Source organism: Silurus meridionalis, chromosome 1, assembly GCF_014805685.1.
Source record: "Silurus meridionalis isolate SWU-2019-XX chromosome 1, ASM1480568v1, whole genome shotgun sequence".
NCBI lineage: Eukaryota > Metazoa > Chordata > Actinopteri > Siluriformes > Siluridae > Silurus > Silurus meridionalis.
The window spans coordinates 13,798,454-13,819,456 of record NC_060884.1 but is presented as its reverse complement, the minus strand read 5'-3'; the positions used below and the strand labels follow the sequence as shown (position 1 = coordinate 13,819,456).

At 38.7% G+C, this 21,003-nt stretch overlaps 2 protein-coding genes across 16 annotated transcripts in view; both read right to left on the bottom strand.

The window, feature by feature from the left end:
- Nucleotides 1-1,021: 1,021 nt before the first annotated feature.
- Nucleotides 1,022-11,397, bottom strand: mybphb (myosin binding protein Hb). 2 transcript variants are annotated; one of them, XM_046854585.1, is made up of 13 exons: nucleotides 11,131-11,397; nucleotides 8,991-9,053; nucleotides 8,539-8,673; nucleotides 7,495-7,662; nucleotides 5,344-5,432; nucleotides 5,043-5,238; nucleotides 4,624-4,763; nucleotides 4,018-4,177; nucleotides 3,758-3,894; nucleotides 2,985-3,171; nucleotides 2,298-2,330; nucleotides 1,440-1,479; nucleotides 1,022-1,340 (listed from the first exon to the last, which is right to left on the bottom strand). In XM_046854585.1, exons 1-11 carry the CDS (start codon nucleotides 11,336-11,338, stop codon nucleotides 2,299-2,301), a joined length of 1,515 nt encoding a protein of 504 aa, XP_046710541.1. In that variant the 5' UTR covers nucleotides 11,339-11,397; the 3' UTR covers nucleotides 1,022-1,340; nucleotides 1,440-1,479; nucleotide 2,298. The 2 variants fall into 2 exon arrangements, with proteins under 2 accessions (XP_046710541.1, XP_046710609.1); XM_046854653.1 differs by lacking the exon at nucleotides 8,991-9,053.
- A 388-nt stretch (nucleotides 11,398-11,785) lies between these two features.
- Nucleotides 11,786-21,003, bottom strand: part of nav1b (neuron navigator 1b) — an 83,984-nt gene continuing 74,766 nt past the window's right edge. For all 14 annotated transcript variants that reach the window (XM_046836753.1, XM_046836898.1, XM_046836818.1 and 11 more), the window contains 8 exons: nucleotides 20,224-20,392; nucleotides 18,385-18,620; nucleotides 17,704-17,858; nucleotides 17,537-17,608; nucleotides 17,140-17,336; nucleotides 16,705-16,823; nucleotides 16,057-16,254; nucleotides 11,786-15,809 (listed from right to left, as the gene is read on the bottom strand). In XM_046836753.1, the coding sequence (XP_046692709.1) occupies nucleotides 15,723-15,809; nucleotides 16,057-16,254; nucleotides 16,705-16,823; nucleotides 17,140-17,336; nucleotides 17,537-17,608; nucleotides 17,704-17,858; nucleotides 18,385-18,620; nucleotides 20,224-20,392 (1,233 nt within the window). In that variant the 3' untranslated portion in view covers nucleotides 11,786-15,722. The remainder of the gene's footprint in view (nucleotides 15,810-16,056; nucleotides 16,255-16,704; nucleotides 16,824-17,139; nucleotides 17,337-17,536; nucleotides 17,609-17,703; nucleotides 17,859-18,384; nucleotides 18,621-20,223; nucleotides 20,393-21,003) is intronic.

Sequence of the window (21,003 nt, the reverse complement as noted above, 5' to 3'; positions counted from 1 at the left end):
GAAAAGACGATTTTGGCTAGATGGCCTAGATAAAAATATCTTGTTTTTTAAGATCAAATTATTTATTTTTTCCTACAGACATTACTCACTGTAGACTTTAGTACACATACTTGAATTATCATTTTAATATGAAGTCTTTGTCAATGTGCTTGTTAGCACTTGCTTAAATATTTGTGTAATGCAGAATGCTGTTACAAGAAGTATCGAAAATAGTTTGTCCCATAAATGACAAACATCTTGTTACAGTATGCCTGACTCTCTAGGAAGTTGTGATAATGGACGTCATGCATAGTGCCATTTGCGACTGGCGTTAAGTACCATTGAAGACTGTATGTTTGGCATCCATGTGCTATGCGGCACAGCGACTCTATTTCTGTTTATGGCTTTGCTCAGTCCAAGGTTGTCTGTGTGCAGAGCTTGAAGTGATCCTCAATCCTTGTTTGTTACAAAGGCTTCTACCTTGGTAATTATCCATCTTCCCAAATATGCTACATGTTCTGTTTCACTGCTCTTTCGTTCTGTTACACACCAAGTCATTCAAGCCAGAAGAATCAAACATTTTGCAGCCAGGCACAACTTTCATTGTATATGCATTTTGCACTATTCAAATATTAAATATTAATTTTGCAATGTAGAACACATTAGGCAGATATGTACTATAATATTTATGCTCTTGTAAGGTTTTTACTCCTATTTGTTTTTAACTCACACTTAAACCTGTTAAAAAGTAAAATGAAAATGGCTTGCCAACCATGAAACGTTTTTTATATCATAATTGCTTTTCCTAGATTTATAAAACTAGAAAAAAAAAAAAATAGAACTGAAATAAACGTGGTATTCATATAGTGAGCTTGAGACTGGAAATAAAACTTACTGTACGAGTTGTGTCATAATAAACAAATGAATTCATTTGTATCAAATACATAGCCTTATAATAACTCAATAATAACTGGAACACTTATTACAATGGTACTTTGAGCATGATCACCATGATTTCTTAAAAATAAACAGTGAGAACAAATTGGAGGCATGAATTTATTTTAACAAACACTGAAACGTTTCCTTCTTTCTGCAGGTGATCCCTTCAATAGGAAAACACTTGATCAGTCTTCAACATAAGGACAGTGGCAGGTATCAGAAGATACATACATAAATAGAAACAAATAAACAGTTGTCTCAACCATAGGCAGTGGATGATGTACCTATGTAATAGTGCTCTATTTGGGAGTCGAAATGTTACATAAGAAAAAGACGCTAAATGTCCTTGGTTATTTCCTTTATATGTACAGTTCATGTTTTTTTTTTTCCTTTTTGCGTCAGCAACCGTTGTCTTCAAAAGCCTAAAAAAAAAAAAAAAAAGAATAAAACCTTATAACGGACTACATTTAATAACAAATCATCATATATACTCTAGAGTGAGCACGCACATGTGGCCTTACCGTTTGAGCAAACTGTGATCCTGCTGCTTCTAATTTGGGACTGGAACAAATGTAGAAATATAAAACAGGTGTAAATGGCTTCTAGTAATAATTATGACAGCTGAAGTAACAAATTGTGGAGGGGTTCACCCTTTTGTCTCAACAGCTATAAACAAAACACTAAGAGACTACTTTTATTTATTTACTCATTTCGTCTAGCTTTTAAAGCAATTGCATACACATTAACAATCCAACACAATATTCACTCCGTAAACATAAGAAACCACCGTGATTCCTCCCTCGCAGAGAATCTTAATTTTCCCGCAGTGAACGTAGGCAGAAAGAGTTTATTAGCGTGAGGTCTTCAACGAGTGATGGCAAGCTCCCTGGGGCCTAATGGGGAACTGGGTGATGAGTCAGGGAAATGTGATTTCCTTTCCCGTTGTACACATATGGAGCCACACCAGATTTAATTTACATAGCGGTAGAACTTCGAACCGTGCAGCAGCAGAGGCCGCGCTCTCCAAATTTAGCGCCTACCGTAGAAGGTCAGCACATGGGGGATGGGGTCAGAGGAGAGACAGTTGTCAAGACCCAAATAGATGTAAAGTACTTAGGACTCCAAATTACTTCTGGAACACCTTAGCCTATTATGGCCAGACAAATATTAGTCCCTTGAGGGTGCATCTTGAAATACCAATAATAAATGCTCACAGTAAAAGATGAATTGATCGGGATTTATTAACCAATTAGTGACAAAGTGACAAGGGATAGAGTATATCTAATAATGTATGTGAGATATTATACGCGTAAGTAAAAGCACAAACATTGATCTGAACCACACTATAGACACCAACCAACATGAATATGACTCTTTACCTTATTTCTTAGCAGCATCAGGATGTATTGCTTCTGTAGAGGACAAAAAACATTCAATGTTACGCTAAGTACAAGCGGACATGTTAAAAAAAAAAAATCCACTACTTGGTTAGCTGATACGGTCTGATGCAAAAAAAGAGTTACTGCTAAAACCTGAAGGGGATTATTTTCCTATATTAAATGTTAATATGCTAATAGTTTATCAGCTAATTCCTGTTATGACTTATAGCATATTTAAGCAATTGCTCAATCACAGACACTTTTTAATCACTTAATTAAATCTTAATTTACTAGTAAAGTTAAACGAGAAAAAAATGCAGCTTGTCATGTTACCAGGAGATTTTCGGTAGAAAATATTCTGTTACTAAGAATTGCTACTCGGGACGTCTCCAAAAATGTTAAATAAAAAGGTGGTTAATTTGTTAATCGGTAAATAAATTAATATTAACATGTAATCTGAATGACGTAATATATTGCTTGATACTTCAAGTTTATTATATACTGTATAGATCATAAAACTGACAAACGTTGCATTTGTGTTAAAGCAAAAAAAACCATCAAAGTGAGTGCAGTCGCTATTTGTTTTGTCAGCTGTAGACATACATTAACCTCAGACACTATGCTAAAAAAGAAGCCCTGCATTGTTTATTAACGACTGTTACACTTAGTGTCCCATCGTTCACTTACGTTTGACCTCCAGCTTGCAGGAGACAAGCGCCTCACCATGTTCATTGATGGCCTTGCAAATGTACACACCGCCATCAAAGTTACCGGGCTTGCGGATCTCCAGAGAGCAGATGCCCTGGTTGTTTAGTTGCCTGTACTTAGGATCATCACCGATGATCATCTGGTTCTTCATCCACTGAATCTTGGGCTGCAGACAGATGAAGTGGAGATGTAAAGGAAAATTAGTGGTTTGGTCCATACTCTTTCCCGTGCAGAAATACAAGGTTTATCAACGTTATCTCTTAATGTAATATGACATTTCATATGACATATCATTTGTTTATAGCTTGTTGATGGATTAATTCAAGTCACACAGTACTAAGAGCCCTATTATGTATTCCTGTATACTCACTAAGTGGCCTTGGGTGTTAAACAGCAGGATCAATGTCAGGGGCCTCTCTTGACTACAAGCAACAATGACACTCATCCAGTTCCCGTCAGTGTGACTGTATTCTAATACATTTCTATCCTAAATGCTTTCACTATCAGCTAAGATAAGCTGGCTACCAGCTTCCAGTGGGCAGTCAAACTAACAATCCAGTGGCTAACTTTAATACAGTGGAGGGTTACTGCTACCTGTGCATCACACTACATTAAGAAACATATCTATAATTGCCAACGTGTTTTTGACTATGTTAAAATCAACACTAACTTCTGCATTGACTTGCTTGAACAATGTACTATATCCAGACACATTTAAATTAAAGCAGTAAGGTTGAAATAAGCTGACATGCCTTAGGGAATCCTCTGACAGAGCACAACAGCTTGGTGGTGTAGCCCACAGTGGTGCAGCGATCTGGCATGTTGGTGGTGAACTTGGGGGCCTCGCTGAAGTTATGCTCCTTGAATTCTGGTGGTTTATAGTCAATACCTAATTGCAAAATAAATAACAAAATCATAATAATTCAGACATCTTCCACTTTATTTACCTCATTCAAGCTCAACTTCCCAGAGAGCAAAATGATGGACGAATGGACACCAAGTTTTGTTTTACCTATCTTTTGGATGGTGGCAGAGCCCTTTGCAACAGTGGCATCCTTGCTGATTCCACACTTGTTCTCAGTGAACACCCTAAAAGAATAAGTATTTCCCATGATCAGGTCTGAGATAGTGGCATTCAGCCTGTGATAGTGTTCCAGCACTGTGAACCAGTCCTACAGAAAGGAAACAGCAATACTGTGTAAGTAGCAATTATTGTTAAACATAATAAGTCTAATATTCTTAAATAGTCAATAGTGTAGTATAGAACAGTAAATGAACACACTGACTTGTCCTGTTAATGTGGTTAACAACTCAAATAGTTGGATAAAAAAAACAACAACTAAATATCAGTTTATCAAGATTTGTATTGAATTAATAAAATAAACTCAAATCAGCCATTGCAGTCCTTGAATTTACATTCATTCATTAAATAAATGAAAGAGTATGCATTTTATATTTTATAGTAGTTGCATTTTATCGTATGCATATAAATCGACAGTGTTTGCATTGTCGATTTCGATGCATACGATAAAATGCAACTACAGCCAAAACACAAAACATTAAATCTATTTGATTATAGTGGGCATATCATTTATTTCAATAAGGAGACACCCCCTACCCCAGTCTTTTTGTCAGCCTTCTGCACTGTGTAGCCAGTGATAGTTGTGTTTCCATTATCCCTGGGCTCGGTCCATTCCAATGCAACATTGAACCCCCAGGAATCCACAATCTTTACACTTGCTGGTGGACCTGGCAGTTCTGTGATGCAGCATAAACAGTTTCATGTTGAAAAAGACAAAACATTGCTGATAGCACACCCTTTAAAAGACATAACCTTGCATCATAAGTTTGCATCTTAATGTGTGAAAAATCTCTCACCAAACTGTTGAAATATTATTCGCCAGTTTTCTACAAGTTCTTGACAACATAATCAAACCATCAATAACTTTATCAATAGCCTATGAATCTCAGGGGGAAAAAAACACAGGAGGTTTACTGTGTAGATTGTTGATCGTGATGTTAAGTCGCCTAGCTCACCAATAATCTGCAGAGTCAGCTGGGCTTTGTCTTCAAAGCTGTCCACTTTAACACACATCTCATAGACACCGGAGTCAGCTCGCTCAGCAGCACGGATGAAAAAGATGCTGTCCCTTTCACTGTTGCGGATGTTCACTCTTTTGGTGTCAACGGGCTGTCCATCCTTTGTCCAGGAGACAGCAGGCTGGGGTTTGCCCTGTAAAAAAGAAAAAGACCCTAAATTTAATGGGAAAATGAACAACTCATTGTTTTTAAACTTGCTACTATATAAAACTCCTATGAAGATTTAAGGCTCACATACACTGAATGGGATGAGAATGTTGACTTTCTCTCCAACTTTCAGCACATAGCGTTGCTTGAGGAAACGTGGCAGGCGAATCTTGGGGCGATCTATGGGGAAAAGAAGCAAAATTACAAAGAGATTACATCATTCTTCTGGATTTAGTTACACTTGGGCTGGCATTGTCAGGATTGCAGTGGATCTCCAGCATATTCCTGGAGCACTGGGTGTGAGGGGGAAACACACCCTGCAAGGGATATCTGTCGATCACTGGGTTAAATGTACATACCCATTCAAACACTCAATCTCACAAGCATGTTTAAATGGGAAGATTTTAAAACTGTCCACAGACCATAGCTCACCTGCATACAGCAAAAAAAAAAAAATGGATTTTTATATATTATTCTAAATTGTCCTGTTAATTTGTTGTCCACTTTTTAAATTAAAGTGATATTCTACCTTTATATAAGCAATTCAAACCTTTGAGGTCCAGGCCTTCAGAGTTAAAATTAGACTGCTAGCCTTTAAGCTTTAAGAGCCACACATGCTAATGGGCTTAAATGTATCTGAACCTGTTCTTTTAATTATTTTATGGTGTATTTACTTTACACAAATCAGATAAAACCTCATATTAAAAGGGTAAGATAAAACAAACACTCATGAGCCTTGTCTTCTGCCACACTCATCTTTTAACTTATCTTAAAACTCTAGTACCAATCTACTTTGGGCCATGCTGACCACAGGCCTGTTCATCTCATCACAGCTGTAAATAGGCCAGTCTGACACATCCTACCCTCTTATGATGTATGATGGAGAGCTTGAGTTACATCGGGTAACCAAAACACCAGGCTCCAGGAGCCAGTATAGGAAGAAAAGAAGGTTTCATTTATAAACAAAATCGTTTTAGAGATCAAAGAAAACTGGTTCGACAGATATAGTTTATAAGGCTTGGCAATGTGTAAATATCACCTCAGCAGGAGCACGCTTATTTCCCCTTTGCACTTACAGTGCCAACAAGACCACACATGCAGTCATAAAGTTTGAGTGTAAACTGATATTTACTGGAATCACTGGTGTTTGTTGGCAGATTGCTGCTAGCAAGTATAACTATACGCATATAATTCTTCAAAAATCTTCACATGAGCTACATGACCACCTGTGTCAGTGGGGTTTTTCTGTCTTCCCAAATCCATGGCCTGTTTCCAGATAAATACATTGTCCCTGGCAAACACTACCCTGAGATGCCCTCAGCTGTGACACAGTGTGAGAACACATGGGAATGTCACCCACCCCCTACGCATGACATTTGTCACCATCGCTCTTGGGGGAAAGTAGCCTGACACCGTTACAGAATGTAGCCTGTCCAAGCCATGCAAAACCTTCCCCATGTAATCCGTGTTAATGAAAAGCACTTCCCAGCAATTTTCCTATGATTTGTGTCTGGGATTGTCCTACTTAAATTGTGGAGCTAATTCGTAAGATGCCTGCCTTCTTCAATTATGCCTTGCCAGTGTTAGCTACAAACCCACCACTGTATACCCCCCTACACCAAAAAAGGGCATAGTCTGGAATCAAGCTACCTTCCAATATAGCTGCGCTTCCCATTGTGCATATATGATTTCTTTTTCTTCTTTAGGTTCATTTCATTTCATTGCATGGTCAATCTGCATATTATTCTCCTATTAAATGTCCTGTACTTGTTTGTGTGTGTGTGTGTGTGTGTGTGTGTGTGTGTGTGTGTGTGTGTGTGTGTGTGTATGCACAACCAGATATTTTTCTGGCACCAAACATGATTCTGGTGGTGTGGAAGCCACATAGTGTGATTAACAACATACTTGATTCAAGTTTGTAAGACAACCCCATCAGTAAGCCTGAGCCAAACATGTCAGCGAGATGCACCTTTACACCGAGGGGTTTCGAACATTCTGTAACCAGGGTCTACTATACCTGTAAAATCTGTTAACTATAAACAACTTATGCATGGCAGACATGAAATTTGCCCAATACACACTGGGAGTTTTATGTCTTTTGGAAAGCTTATGCTGTACAAATGTGAAGAGAACATGTATAGATCATACAAATATACATCCAGCACCTCACAACACCTCTCAACCCAGATTTCTTTCAGTGGTAGCAAAAGTTATATTTCTTGGCCAAGGAACAAGCACTTACCAACAACTTCTCTGACCAGAACGGCATCAGGTAAAGTGGCAGGGGGGCTTCGACCACCAGCGTTCACAGCCACCACCCTTATGTTGAGACGGTCACCAGTGGTCTGGTTCTTAATGACATAACGGCAGGAAACAGTGAGCTCCTCATTAACAGCCTTCCACTCACCAGCTATAAGAAAAATAGCAAAAAAGTACAAATCAGATCAATACTACAGATGCATAAACATGCATATAAATATAGACAGTTTTTTTTTCAGAAGCAGTGTATAATGAAATCAGGGTGGAAATGACCAAGACACACTTCCTATTTTATTTACTGAAAGCTAAGAGCAATTTGAAAAATATTGCAATAAAAGACTGATATAAAAACAATTTCAAAAGCTTTCATCGGATAAGGTGTCAAGAAGGTTATACGTGCCTCCTTAAAATGTAATTACTCTTAAGAACATCAGCATAAATGCTACTGAGGTACATTTCACACTGTATAGTTTCATCAATTATTATTTATAAATATTATTTTATATTAGAGTATGACTACTCTTTGTCCTACACAACCCAAATGCACCTTCACTAAATACATTAAGTGTAAGTTTTATTTATATTTTCACTCATCACTTATGTTTTTATGCAGCAGCTTTAAACATTGAAATCTGTTTCTGCACAAAAGATGCACTCTGCAAGACATCCCCAAGATATTGCTACTGCTAGAAATGCCACACTCCTTATAGGGCAATGAGATAGGTGTGGTTATAAATCTAGTGGTGACACTTTGAGGACAGGTGCAACTGAGAAGTCTGACCAACCAGTGAACCTGTATGTTATGATCTTCTCTTTACTGCATGTAGAGTGTGGTGGTACACAGCACTTCAAACAATCAGCTAAATGTTTCTTGTGCCTTTCAAATACGCTAAGAATCTTATGCACTGCAAATGTAAAGAATGGAATTGCAGATTTACATCCAGCTCTTGTATGCTGTACTCGACCTGATGGGTCTTGTGTTCAGATACTACATTTCGTAGTGTGAACATATTTTCCAATAACTTACTTCCTTCCTTGCAGCATTCCACGGTGTATCCATCCAAGCCAGCATTCCCAATGTTAGCGGGAGGTCTCCACTGGATGGTGACCGAAACATCATTGATATCCTCAACAACCAGCTCCAGAGGCTCGCTGGTGGGTTCTGGGAGAAGATGCAGTTCAAAATTACAAACCTTTTCCATTTATTCATCATTAGTAATGGCTTGAACTTGTTCAGCCTATCTTAGGAACACTAAATGTGAGGCAGCATTATACCAAGGATGGGACACCAATCCATCTCCAACACACACACACACACACACACACACACACACACACACACACACACACACACACACACACACACACACACACACACACACACACACAGGCTTATGCTGAGCCAATCCACAGGCAAATCACACCAAACATCCACAGTAGTGTATAACGAGGTAGAACAGCAGAAAGCATATGATTTACCTGCAGGAGGAGGGGGTGTAGGAGCTTTAATCTCCTCAGCTGGTGGAGCTTCAGCAGCAGGGGCTGTTATTAAATAAGCAAGGCTTTATTAGAAGCAGCAGATAGCAAGCAGAATTTCCTTCAGAATGAGGCTTGAGTTCTTATAGACTTTTTAAACAGTATACAATTCTGTCCTCCCAACACACCTGTGGCAGGCGATTCAAATTTGGAGTATGCTTTGAAATGAAAACGGTCAGATGCTTTGAAATAAAGAATAAGGTAAAAATTTGCCTTGTAACATCTCAGATAAAATTACAATTATATAATTTTAGGGATGTTTACTAACTTTGAGGTAAATATGGTCCTCAATGCAAACCTTCTGTGTGGATAATTCCATACAAAGACAGAGTATTAGGAACAACCTGGCATTTGGCACATTTGACATTTGAGCTTTCACTCGTTATCTTCTTACACAGTCTGAAAAGCACCCTGCTTATATAGCATGTTGCTATCAGAAGAAGCCTCTCCTTTAGCAGGTGCAACATCTTCCTGGCCAGAAGCAGCATCAGCTGATTACAAACACAGATGGAGCAAAGGAATGCTTTGCAATGCTGGACAAATGGCAACAGTGCTTAAAAGCCTAAAAGACAATGTTTCCCAATCCAGTTTTTATAGGCTGCTATCACACCTGATTTATGTATGTGTTAACACTCAACATCTCATACGTTCAGCCGAAAAATAATAAAATATCTCTAAAAACTGGACTGTGAAACACAAGCCTAAGTGTTATGACCTCCAGTCCTGTGCACAAGATCCAACTCAGCATCGTTTATCATCGACATCCTATCATGTGTTAGACAAGACGTGACAGAAATGGAAAAGCTGAACCCCCCAGGATCTTCACAGGACTGGAGTTGAGAACATAAAGCCTGCAGAAAGAAACTGAATTCTGGTAAAGAAAAAGAAAAACGAATTGGGCTTTTATCAGCAGCAGCAGCTTATTGATCAATATGAGATATTACATCCAGATGTGGTAAAAACCACCTTCGAAGCTTTGAACGTGACATGAACCACTAACGTAAGTGCATAATGCCAAAATGTTATGCACATAAATGAAACGTGTAGACCGACAAAACAGGAAATAAAAAAATATGACCAGATTTTTGTATATAATAAAACGTCAGTCCTGGAAATGCTACTGGTTTCAAAAGTGGACACGTGCAAGAAAAGGACGTTAAATGAAATCGCAGCTGCTTAATTGAGTGAGTACATCTAGCAGCCTAATAAAAATGTGTCGTATGTAATGTTATAGACTGTTTTACATGCGGAGATTTATTGTGCTTAAGAAGAAGAAGGGTATTTATGGCACAGACAAACTAGACCCTGATGATCTGGTCAGGGTTTAGGTTTACACCTAAAGCTTCTCTGAGGTGTCAGAAACCCCCCAGGGCCAAATTAGGAATTGGACTGCTTAATTAATACGTACGATGTCTCTTTAATTACCAGATTGACATCAAAATAATAAGTCACTACTCTGAATTTAACTCTAAAGATTTTGCTGACAAAGCAAATGTTGATTTAAATGCACTTGTAACTAAATATTTATAATTATGTACAGATACATAAGTGTATATATACTTTTTATTTTTTTATTTTAGAAAACTGAGCATAACAAGAGAATTATTTGAGCAGGACTGAGACTCTCAGTTCCAGATTCCAGAGAAGAAAGTCCTGAAATATTCCACCATAAGCGGTGAGCTGTTTTCAGCTGTATATGCCTGTAGATGCTGTAGACATGTCCAGCACAATGTCCATAATTCCTTGCAGTGCTTCTTAAAGCACAGTTAAAATAGCAAAAATAAGCGTCCTGATTCTCAAACAGTAGGTCTGTCTGCTATTTCAATGGGCTCCAGCAAAAAGCTGTGAACCGTCTAAGTTCTAGTTTTAAAGTTAGTTAAAATACATCTCAGGAATAGTTTAGAAAGTCAGTGAACACGCCTCGCGCTTCACAACATGCTCGACGAGGACTACATTTAATCCACTTTTCATATTAATGTATTTTAAAATAAAAGGAAGTTTTTGGTTTGTTTGTTTGTTTGTTTTAGAGGCCAGGGGAAAGTGGGGAGTTTGAGGTTGTCGTTTTCAGAACCCTAAACAGTACCGTCTTTGGGCACCTCCGGTGCTGGAGCTGCCTCAGCTGGTGCAGGGGCCTCGGCAGGTGGAGCTTCTGCAGGTGGAGCTTCAGCTGGAGGAGCTTCTGCAGGTGGTTCTACAGCCGGAGGTGCAGGTGCGGGTTCAGGCTTGGCCGGCGGCGCCTCCTTCTTCGCCACCTTAACCCCTTTCTTAATGGGTGCTGGCTTGGCCGGCATGGTCTTGCGCAAGAAAGATTCCTCTGGGTAACTTCGACTGCGCTTCGGAATGGGGGCGGCTTTTTATATAGAGCGCGCGCGCGTGTGAGCGGAGGGAGCGCTACTATAGCCCCGCCCACTGCATGCGATTTTACGTCATGAGGTAATAAAAGGGGGCGCGCGGAGAGCCACTGCACGTGCATGGAGTCTCACGCGCCAGGAAAGGAAGCCGGGATCCTGCACAGGTTTCGAATTAATGAACACACGGGTCTACTATATAGTATCATTATAAAGTGGCTTCATTGTGATCAAAATCAATAAATGAGAACTCAATAAATAAACTCAATACAAAAGAAGTTGCTCGATTTACTTACATAAGTATTTTTAAATATAGACATTATAAAATGCATCATATATATATTCTGCTATACTGAATGCATACATAGAATAGAAGAACGCATAAACAGGTTAAAGAACATGGTGTGGTTTTATTATGGCAGATGAATAATGTTGGACTCGTGGTTATGCAGAGAGCTCTGAAAGCATGCCGGTTCCCCACAGGTTTACAGGGCCACTCCAAACAAACAGCTTCTCCTTTACAAGCCACGTCTCTACTAGATTTCTGATCCTAAATGATTGTTGTCGCAAATGACTTGGCTATTTACAATGTATACAATTATGACATTATGTACAAAAAAACTTGGTCGTTAACAATTATCTGGGGAGAGTTACAAACAAGAAGGCTATATCCTATTATAATGGTCAGTCATTAGGTTGACCATTTCCAAATTCTTTTTCACACAAAGGTGACATGCTTTTACAACATTTAGAAACCCATTGCACATCTATTGCACATTGCAAGTTACATTAGTTACCATACCTTTGATAGTAGACTATTTTCATTTCGAATCAATATCAAGCATTGCATGGTTTGCGGACTGTTCAACAACTTGTGACCTAGGGCTTGTATTATAGCCCATTGTTTCATATGAAAACAAACTTATACTCCACAAAAAAATCTGATGCATTAAAGAATATTTGTAGTGGAACTTTGGCAACATAGAAAAATCTCATTTTTTTGTTTGGTTGGGTTTTTTTTTTGCATCCAATGTAATGCTCTCGAAATTCTTCAACAAAATGAACAACAGTGATCACCACTCGGGCAGGTAGTATAGTTTCTACAGTATATAGTAGTGTACTGCATTTGAAAACATTTGTAAAAGGGGCTAAGAGAGAGAGAGAGAGAGAGAGAGAGAGAGAGAGAGAGAGAGAGAGAAACAAACAAAAGCATCACAATCATCTTCCCTCTTTGCCAAAGTCAACAGTAAGTTGTTGAATAGTCCTAAGGGAGACACGGCACAACACAACACAGCCATCACAGTTACAGGCACATGAACCAGAAAAGTGATGCAGACAGAGCCCCATGGCTTCTGTTACCAACATCCCATTTCATACAGGGGCAAACATGAGGCACAGGTATAATTAATGGCCGAATAATACTTTTTCTTTTTTCTTTTTTTTTAATCATCAGTTGCATCGAAGCAAAGTAAAAAGCAAATTAAGCCGTATATTTTTCCAGCTTTATTTCAATTTGTTGCTAGATTACCAATAATACTGTTAGATTACAAAAGCCAATCTTTTTCTTATACCCTTTTAAAATAAATTATAAATGGGGCTTGAAGTGCTCCAATCTCTTTTTTAAAGGAAAGAAAGCCACTCTAAGGACTTAAGCCTAGGGGATATAATGAAATGAAAATCTCCCAAAGCAGGTTGGGAATAGCAGCACAAAGAAACTTCAGAAATAGACAATCTTACTGTATGTGAATATAAATAATACCTATCTAAAGGATTTTGTGGCACTTTTACTGATAAATCCTATATGACCTTTTTAAGACCCTTTTTCACATTTCTGTCACTGACATACTGTGATGCTTGAAAGGTTGTGAACCGTTTAGAATTTTCTGCACAAACACGACCTAAAACATCATAAAGAAAGTCCTTAGGATTGACCAATTTAAAACCATTTAAACAAATAAGACAAAAAAAATATACTTGGTCATTCATTTACTGAAGAAAATGATTACATATCTGTGAGTGACAAACATATGTGAACCTCTGGGATTAACAGTAATTAAAAGGGACTTTAAGAGTCGTGTTTGCAGCCCACCCAATGACAATGAGGTGTGAGTGTGCACCCTGTTTTATTTAAAAAAAAAAACAGGGATCTATCCAACTCTGATGGTTTTTAGGAACCTTTTTTAGGTTTTAAGAATAAGACCATGTATTCACAATTCAGAGTGAACAAATTTTGTACAAAGGGAGAGAATTTAAAACCATTGCTGTCCATAACAATTATGGAAAAATAACTATTCTGTTGAACTCACTAGAAATGAACACAGTATCATTTTGGTGGTGGTGGAAGCATCCTAGTTTGGGCCCAATTTTCAGATTTTACTGCAGGAGGGGTCGCACCAAATACTGAAAGCAAAGGTTCACACACTTTTCCCACTCACAGGTATTGTGTACTTGGGTTTTCTGTTTTCCCATAAAAATACATAAATATAAGAAAAAAAATTCTCAAGTGTTCTCAAACTTTAAAGCACCACAGTATTTACATGGATGAACATAAACGAGTACAGTATTTAAGGCAAAAAAAAAAAAATGAATGCAGAAACCATTTGGAATGATGCAGATTTTTCAACTGATCCACTCAAATTGATTTTGCCTGTAAACATGCATATATTGATATGCTTTGTGTTTTCTGGCAAAGGTGTGGGGAATTACTGGTCCACTGCTAATTTTGAGCAACTGAACATCCTCTAGTTTATGCAGTACATTCCTAGCCGAGCGTATCAAAGTTCATGCCTCATAGTTTTACTACAGTGCCTAATGTCAGATCTTCTGATAAAGCAGCACGCAACTTCACCTTTAGATTCATTACCAGAAAAATACTGTTATGATATGCTTATGATAGGCTTTAATTGTAACATTGGATAAGGAATAATGTTAAGACATGCCACAGCTATTTAAAGTAGAAAGGAGTGCTGTAAAGTTATTGGATGGATAGTAAGTGTCTGGTAGTTACTTCATGAAGATGCCATTGTATGCTATGAGACCGTAAGGCTATTTTACTGAGATAAAGCACCTATAAATATAAGACCACTGCATGGAAAAATTGTTATTTTCCTAGAGGCGGGTGATAGCACCAAATAAATCAAAATATCCTACGTTTTTCTAGAATTCTCGTTTAGAAGCTCTCAATGCAGGGGCAGTAGGGGCCATTTCTCTCCTACTCCGAACTCATGGCTGGTACCGAGCAGGTCTGAGCAGGTTTCAACACTTGAGTATTTGGTTTTTGCATTTTGAGACATTTGCACCATATGCTACAAGAGAGCCTTTAACCAAAAGTACAGCAATATCAAATGATCATATCTGAATGCCTGAGATTACCCACCCCCCCTGAGCTTAGTTTCGAAGCCGAATAAAATCTTACTACAGTACTATTACATAAAAAGAATAGAGAAACGTTATGCTGTTAGAGAGATTACAGAAATAGCATTCAGCTACTGCAAACACTCTCCATGCTCTTTGCTATGTACGGTTGAAGTGCTGACTCCCAAACATTGCCAGTAGTGTGACAATGTAGATTTGGAGATAAACATTGCCCCCTACAGGGGACAGAATAGCATACTTTCCAGAACTTTGCCTTTTTTTTTTAATGGCATTGAATTTTTTGCCAAAATGACACTCTGGCAGGAAAACAAGACCGTAAGAAACCCAAGGTGTTTCTAAAGTTCAAAGCAGTCACAGGCTCCAGCATGCAGTTTAGATATTGGGTAGACGATCACTGAAGTTAATGGCCGGGCAGATGTGCTTGATCACTGCAATCTATTGGATGCACTGTTTTCCTCAGAGGCTGTGAGGTGAATGCAGTTTGTGCATGCTAGCAAATTAGCACGTAACACCTGCTTCCTTGAGTTGTACTGTGGGCAGCAGTGGAACAGTAAATGCTCATGGAAAGAAAAACATATACTGATTATGCTGTATGTAAACTGTAGGATGTACATAATCTGCAGGTACAAGCATTATATATTTCTGTTTGTAACAAAAGTACCTATTTGTGTGTGACTAAAAGTATCTATTGGCTTTTATGACACGTTTTATAACAAATATTTTTGCAATGTACATACATTATTATATAAACAGGAAAGCAAAACCAGGTGTGTCAACCAACAACCAAGAAAAAACGACTTATGTTCTCTGTTAGAAGAATACTGACATAATTCCTTTTAGTAATTTATGACAATGAAGATATAATTCAGGAGTTTGCATTAGGACCTCTGAGTTTGGTCCGAACCACTGGAGAGATGAAACAGATCAGTGAAGGCTCAGTATATATTTGTGTTCATAGCGTGGGCAGTTTGGGATCTGCCTCTTTTTCTGGTGATTCAATATAATTGGCTGCCTCCTGCAGTTTTAGCAGCATTGCCATCTGCAATGAAGAAAATGGTTAGAAAATGGTTAGACCGGTGTATCAGATAAAACATCGCAGCACTACGGTCTTGAAGTAAAAAAATTAGCTCAGATGTTTGAACAGCATCTACTATGCAATGCAGTCCAAAATACAGACTATCTGTGCTTGCATTAAGTTGTCGCACTAAATGCTGGCTTATTCTATTGGTACTGAAACATAATTCACTTAAAATGTTTCTTTATAGAAAGAAATTGGTGTAACTAACCAGTGGGTCCGACTCCATTGAGCTAGGAGGGGTTTCTTTGTGGGGCCGCTCATCTCCAGCTTGACTCGGGCTGGCTGCACCCATGCTGGGTGGAGGCAGATGGAAGAGCTTGGCCTGGTCCTGCTGGGCAGAGGGCCAAGGAAGAGAATCCCGCACCCACTCCACTGGGTCCTCCCACACTGCCTTCTGACCATGTGCCTATGCCAGGAGAATACTCGGATTACATATGTATATACTGATTAAATATAGAAGAAATGTTTCAGAGGTTGCCATTTTAATGAGCTAAAACAGTTCGAGAAAGGCCCAAATGGACTGGAACAATGTGAAATGTATTATTGTTATTTTAGATATTTTGACCTTTAGATATTTACAATATTTGTGGTGTATTGTTTCTTTCACTAGTGTAGAGTACACTCATTAATTTGCAATTTTCTGTCTCTGTGTTTTATCTACCAGTCTGTGTAGAAGCACTGACATTCTCTGCATAGGCGAGACCTACGTATTAGAGAGTAATGCTGTTGATATATTTCTATCTGATAGAGATTATATGTTCCACTCATTATGCTTATAAATTGTAAATAAATAAATAAATAAAAACAATTCCGACAATCTGTAAAATATTTTCTTTGCCATTTCAAACTGACACACCTTGATACCATCTTTGGCTCCCTCTTGCAGGTAAGGAATGATTGAGTGGTTCCACAGGTCAATGAACCAACAGCGAAACTCATCAACCGTCACTGGACAGGACAGGAAAAAGCACGGCCCTACAAAAAACAAAGACATAATAACGTACTGTAGGTTAAAACTTCCATACTTAATATTTTTTTGTATGATAGATTTTTAAGTGGTACAATCTAAAAATAGAACAAGCAAAGTGTTAATCTGACTGTCTTTTAAGTTGACCTTCTGATTGTGATTAAGTATATTAGCAACAGGTCTTTAGGTTGCAAAACTGTTACAATTCTCCAGCATTTGTGTTTAATTCGAAATGACTGACAATAGGTTTGAAAAGCTGTTCCTTTTAGAAATCTTCTGTATCAATGAGTGATTAAAACTGATTTGTAAGCACAAAAATCTTACCAATAAGGAAGTCAGAGGTGCTGTGCTTCTCCAGGAAAGCGTGGAGGTGGTACCAAAGCTTGGGAACCCAATCTAGCACCCGTAGAAGATCCTCATTTGTCAGGCTTCTGGGCTCCTCTGCTTCCATTAGCTTCCTGTGCAGGTAGCGCACTAGAAAGCCATTGGCTGGCTCCACGTTATTGGAGAACATTACCATCCTTCAAAGTCAAAGGGAACAGATAAATTAGAGAATGAAACTGACATTGAATGCTGCCTTGGCTGACCATGAACAGAAGCCAATGCTGAAAAACAAGCAATCTGATGAACAAAAATCAGGATTCACACTGTTTTGTTAAATATTTTTCCTTCAATATTTGCTTTTGCTCTTTCTATAAGGTGATCCAATGGTGACACCCACCTGAAGCTAAGGTGCAGGCTGTGGTTAGGGGTCATCTTCACTGGCTGATTTGTGGTCCCTATAATATATGGACTAAGCAAAGATTATGAATAGATGTTAATAAATCCATGCATATAAAAATAGGAAATAAAGTAAAGGTTAACTAACACCCGTTTATACTGACTTACCATTTGTGATATTTACATGTTAAAGCACCATTAACTAATTCGCTGATAGATGCAGCATCATGTACATCATCAAGCACAACGACAAGTGGGATTTCAGTTGTGCTGGTTTCCCGGTCAATTTGATTTGCCAGGTTAGACAGGTAGAGTTGGAGATCCTGGAGATCAAAAAAAAAAAATAAACAACTCATATAAAAGTCTGCAGGAGGATTCATATTTTGAATATTTAAAGTGTAATAAAGGTTGTAGTTATAAAGGTGCTGTGAGGGTGAGCCAAGTGAAAATGTTATATCGATTAATTTATTAAAAAAATACATTGACTAGAGGAATCCAGATATGAAACACTTGCACTGAATGAAATCGAGATTCTGTAGAAAAATTTGACACGTTTTGTGTAGTGGCCAAAATTTTGAGTTGCTTTAGTAGATGAAACAAACTGACATTAGTAGCAATAGAGGAAGTAAAAGAAATGTTATATTAAATATATGCAGCTCTGCATGGCTCAGATTAACAATATAAATTCAGATTTTCTAGGATGTGTGCGAACCGTGTTGCAGTATTTTATAAAGTACAATGTTAAACTAAAATGTTACATAAAAATCACAAGAAAAAAAAAAAGACTACTGCCATTGAAATACATGTTCCGGAATCCAGACCCCCGTCTATCTGATCAGTGCAGATTACCTTGCAGGTCTGACGGTGCATGTTGAAGGAGACTGCGACGGCAGGGGTGATCTCTCGGGCACTGCGCTCCACCAGGTACTCAGCCAGGCGGGAGGAGAGGTAAGACTTCCCTGTGCCGCTGGGGCCCGATAAGATCAAACGCCGGTGCTTCAGCAGCAAACTAATGTAGTGCTGGATCATAGGCTTCGGGATAAGCGTCTCAAACACCACATTGTCCACACACTTCTCCTTCAGACCTGCATAGAAACATTGGAGATAGAGACAGGGATATAATGGGATTGAGGAATGTTACGACTTAAGTCTCACTGCTCTTGAGACATACTTAAAAAGCCAACCGGGGAAAGATCATATAGATCTCTGGTTTAAATCAAGCAGCCTGGTAAATAAGCAGCATAAAATTTGACATTTTCATTGGATTTATTGCTTTGACAAGAAAATAATTCCCCTAGAATTTGGAGTTAAGTCATTATATGATCTCTATAAACCTGCATAAATGCAATCTGCTTTGAAAAAAATCTTTAATTGAACCTCGGAGGAGTCAGAATGCACCAGGTCATACTACTATGGTAATGGAGGGGTTGAAAGAGGAACATTGCAGCCAGACAGGGCCTCTGCTGATTGTCTGGGGAAAATGTGAGATCATTTATTTTAAGACTTTATTTTAGCATCACTTTTCTGGTGAAGAGCCACACAGGGTGTGCAGCATGAGCAGCTCATCATGGTCAGTGCAAGAAATAAAAAAAATACATTTTATTTTTCTCTCTTGCTTGCAAAAGTTTTGAAAATGATTTGTATGGTGTGGGAGTGGAGAATTGTGGCGGGAGCACAGAGGTGTGTTCAGAAATCTTGCCCAGGGTTCAGGAATCTTTCCCAGGGTTCCAAAATGCTAGAAACGGCCCTGTTTACCGCAGGATGTAACAGACACCGGGGAGGGAGGGAGAGAGAGAGAGAGAGAGAGAGACAGAGAGAGAGAGAGAGAGAGAGAGAGAGAGAGAGAGAGAGAGAAAGATGGAAAGATACCGGGCAGAGATGACGGTGTGTATGGGGATGTGTGTGGGGAAAGCGGAGGCTGCCAGGTGAAGGCGCGCCAATCCACGAGTGTGTGCAGGTTATGCGTTGGCATTGAGGACAGATGTGTGTTACCACGAGTGGGTTTGTGTCCCAGCGTGAGTACGAGGGAAGCGGCGGTGCAAAAGTGAATGAAAACTATACAGGGGTCCATACATGCACTTATGCACTTAATTATTTCCATAAATCGCCCCGTAAACGCACAAGCCGGCATCGCGATCGCGATGCAATTAATCGTGCAGCACGAATTAAAACATTAGTGAATGTGCTTTGTCTCATAATCTACTGAGATACAAGATAATGTGAAGCCCTTAAAAGGCTCTTTAATCTCAAGCCAAGACAAGTTCTGTACGTTTCATAATATAATGATCCACAACTACTGAACAAACACAACATTTGAGTCCATTTGTATAAAACTTTGGTGTGATTTAGTCTTTGGTGTGGTTCATTTGTGCGGATGAGAACACAGCAATAGCACAAATAACCTGTTCTCTGTTTGTTCCAATCAAAAATAAAGACAAAACCAACAGTGATTGTAACAGATATGTTACCGAAAATGATATTATAAAACTAGCCGTTTCCAGAATTACCTGGTGATATATAGCCGGTGTGTTTTTTTGCATGTTCAGGATATTTTTACGATTCCAGTGTGCACTTGCCAAAGGTTCCAATATACCTTCCGTTTTTTCATGTTTTGATTTGTTTAATTTTATAGGAACTGGGCGAGACCTTGAGTACTAACAGTGTAAAAGAATACTTATTGTAACTAACCTTTGAGAGCCACGTTGATGCAGGTGGAACTCTTGCTAAGGCAGCGTACTGGTGGAGTCTCAGGTGGCTGAGCCCCTAGCACCCTCTTTAGATGACTAAGGCTGTAGCTGTAGATAGAGTCCTGAGACAGGCCCAGGCTGGAGCTTGGGTCCACCACTGATAAATAGTCCTGGGCAGACAAAAGAAAGTTGTGGATGCACAGGAGTTGTTTTATTCTAATGTTTGCTCTATGTATAGCTTAAAAACACAAAAAGTATGCGTATGTGTTGATTAATGTATTAACCAAGCCAAATAGTGAATATAATGAATTATTGTAGGGCTGAAATGATTCTTTGAGTAACTCGAGTAATTCCGTTAGCAAAATTAATTTACCTCGATGTTTTGTTTAATCCATTTAACTACAATAATTCATTATATTCACTATTCTGCAGCGTCTTCTGTATTTACCTGTCCAGGGAACTTCAGAGTTTAGCAGGTAGTGCCACAGTAATAATGGTCCGTGTGGAACACAGTGCGCCTGCTAAACTCTGAAGTGCCCTGGACAGGTAAATAGAGAAGACGCTGCAGAATGAAAAAGAAGAACGGGGAGAAAACAGCGAGAAATGATTCAGGCAAAAGAAAACACCAGAAAGTTTCCAAAATGTGGATTATTTCAAACTAAAACAAAAACAAAACTCCCTACAGTGCAGTTACCGTTTTTAAGGTCATTTAAACTTGATTATTATTTTTTTATTTATATTTACAATGCGTTCCAAATGTCTCTCCGCAGTGGCGGCGTAG

Excerpts from the sequence above, each read along its gene's own strand:
- mybphb (XM_046854585.1), bottom strand. The coding sequence starts at position 11,338 with ATGCCGGCCAAGCCAGCACCCATTAAGAAAGGGGTTAAGGTGGCGAAG. Across the intron at positions 8,674-8,990 it reads TACACCCCCTCCTCCTGCAG|AACCCACCAGCGAGCCTCTG; the intron begins GTAAATCATATG and ends ATCTTCTCCCAG. Across the intron at positions 5,239-5,343 it reads ACATTCTCATCCCATTCAGT|GGCAAACCCCAGCCTGCTGT; the intron begins GTATGTGAGCCT and ends TCTTTTTTACAG.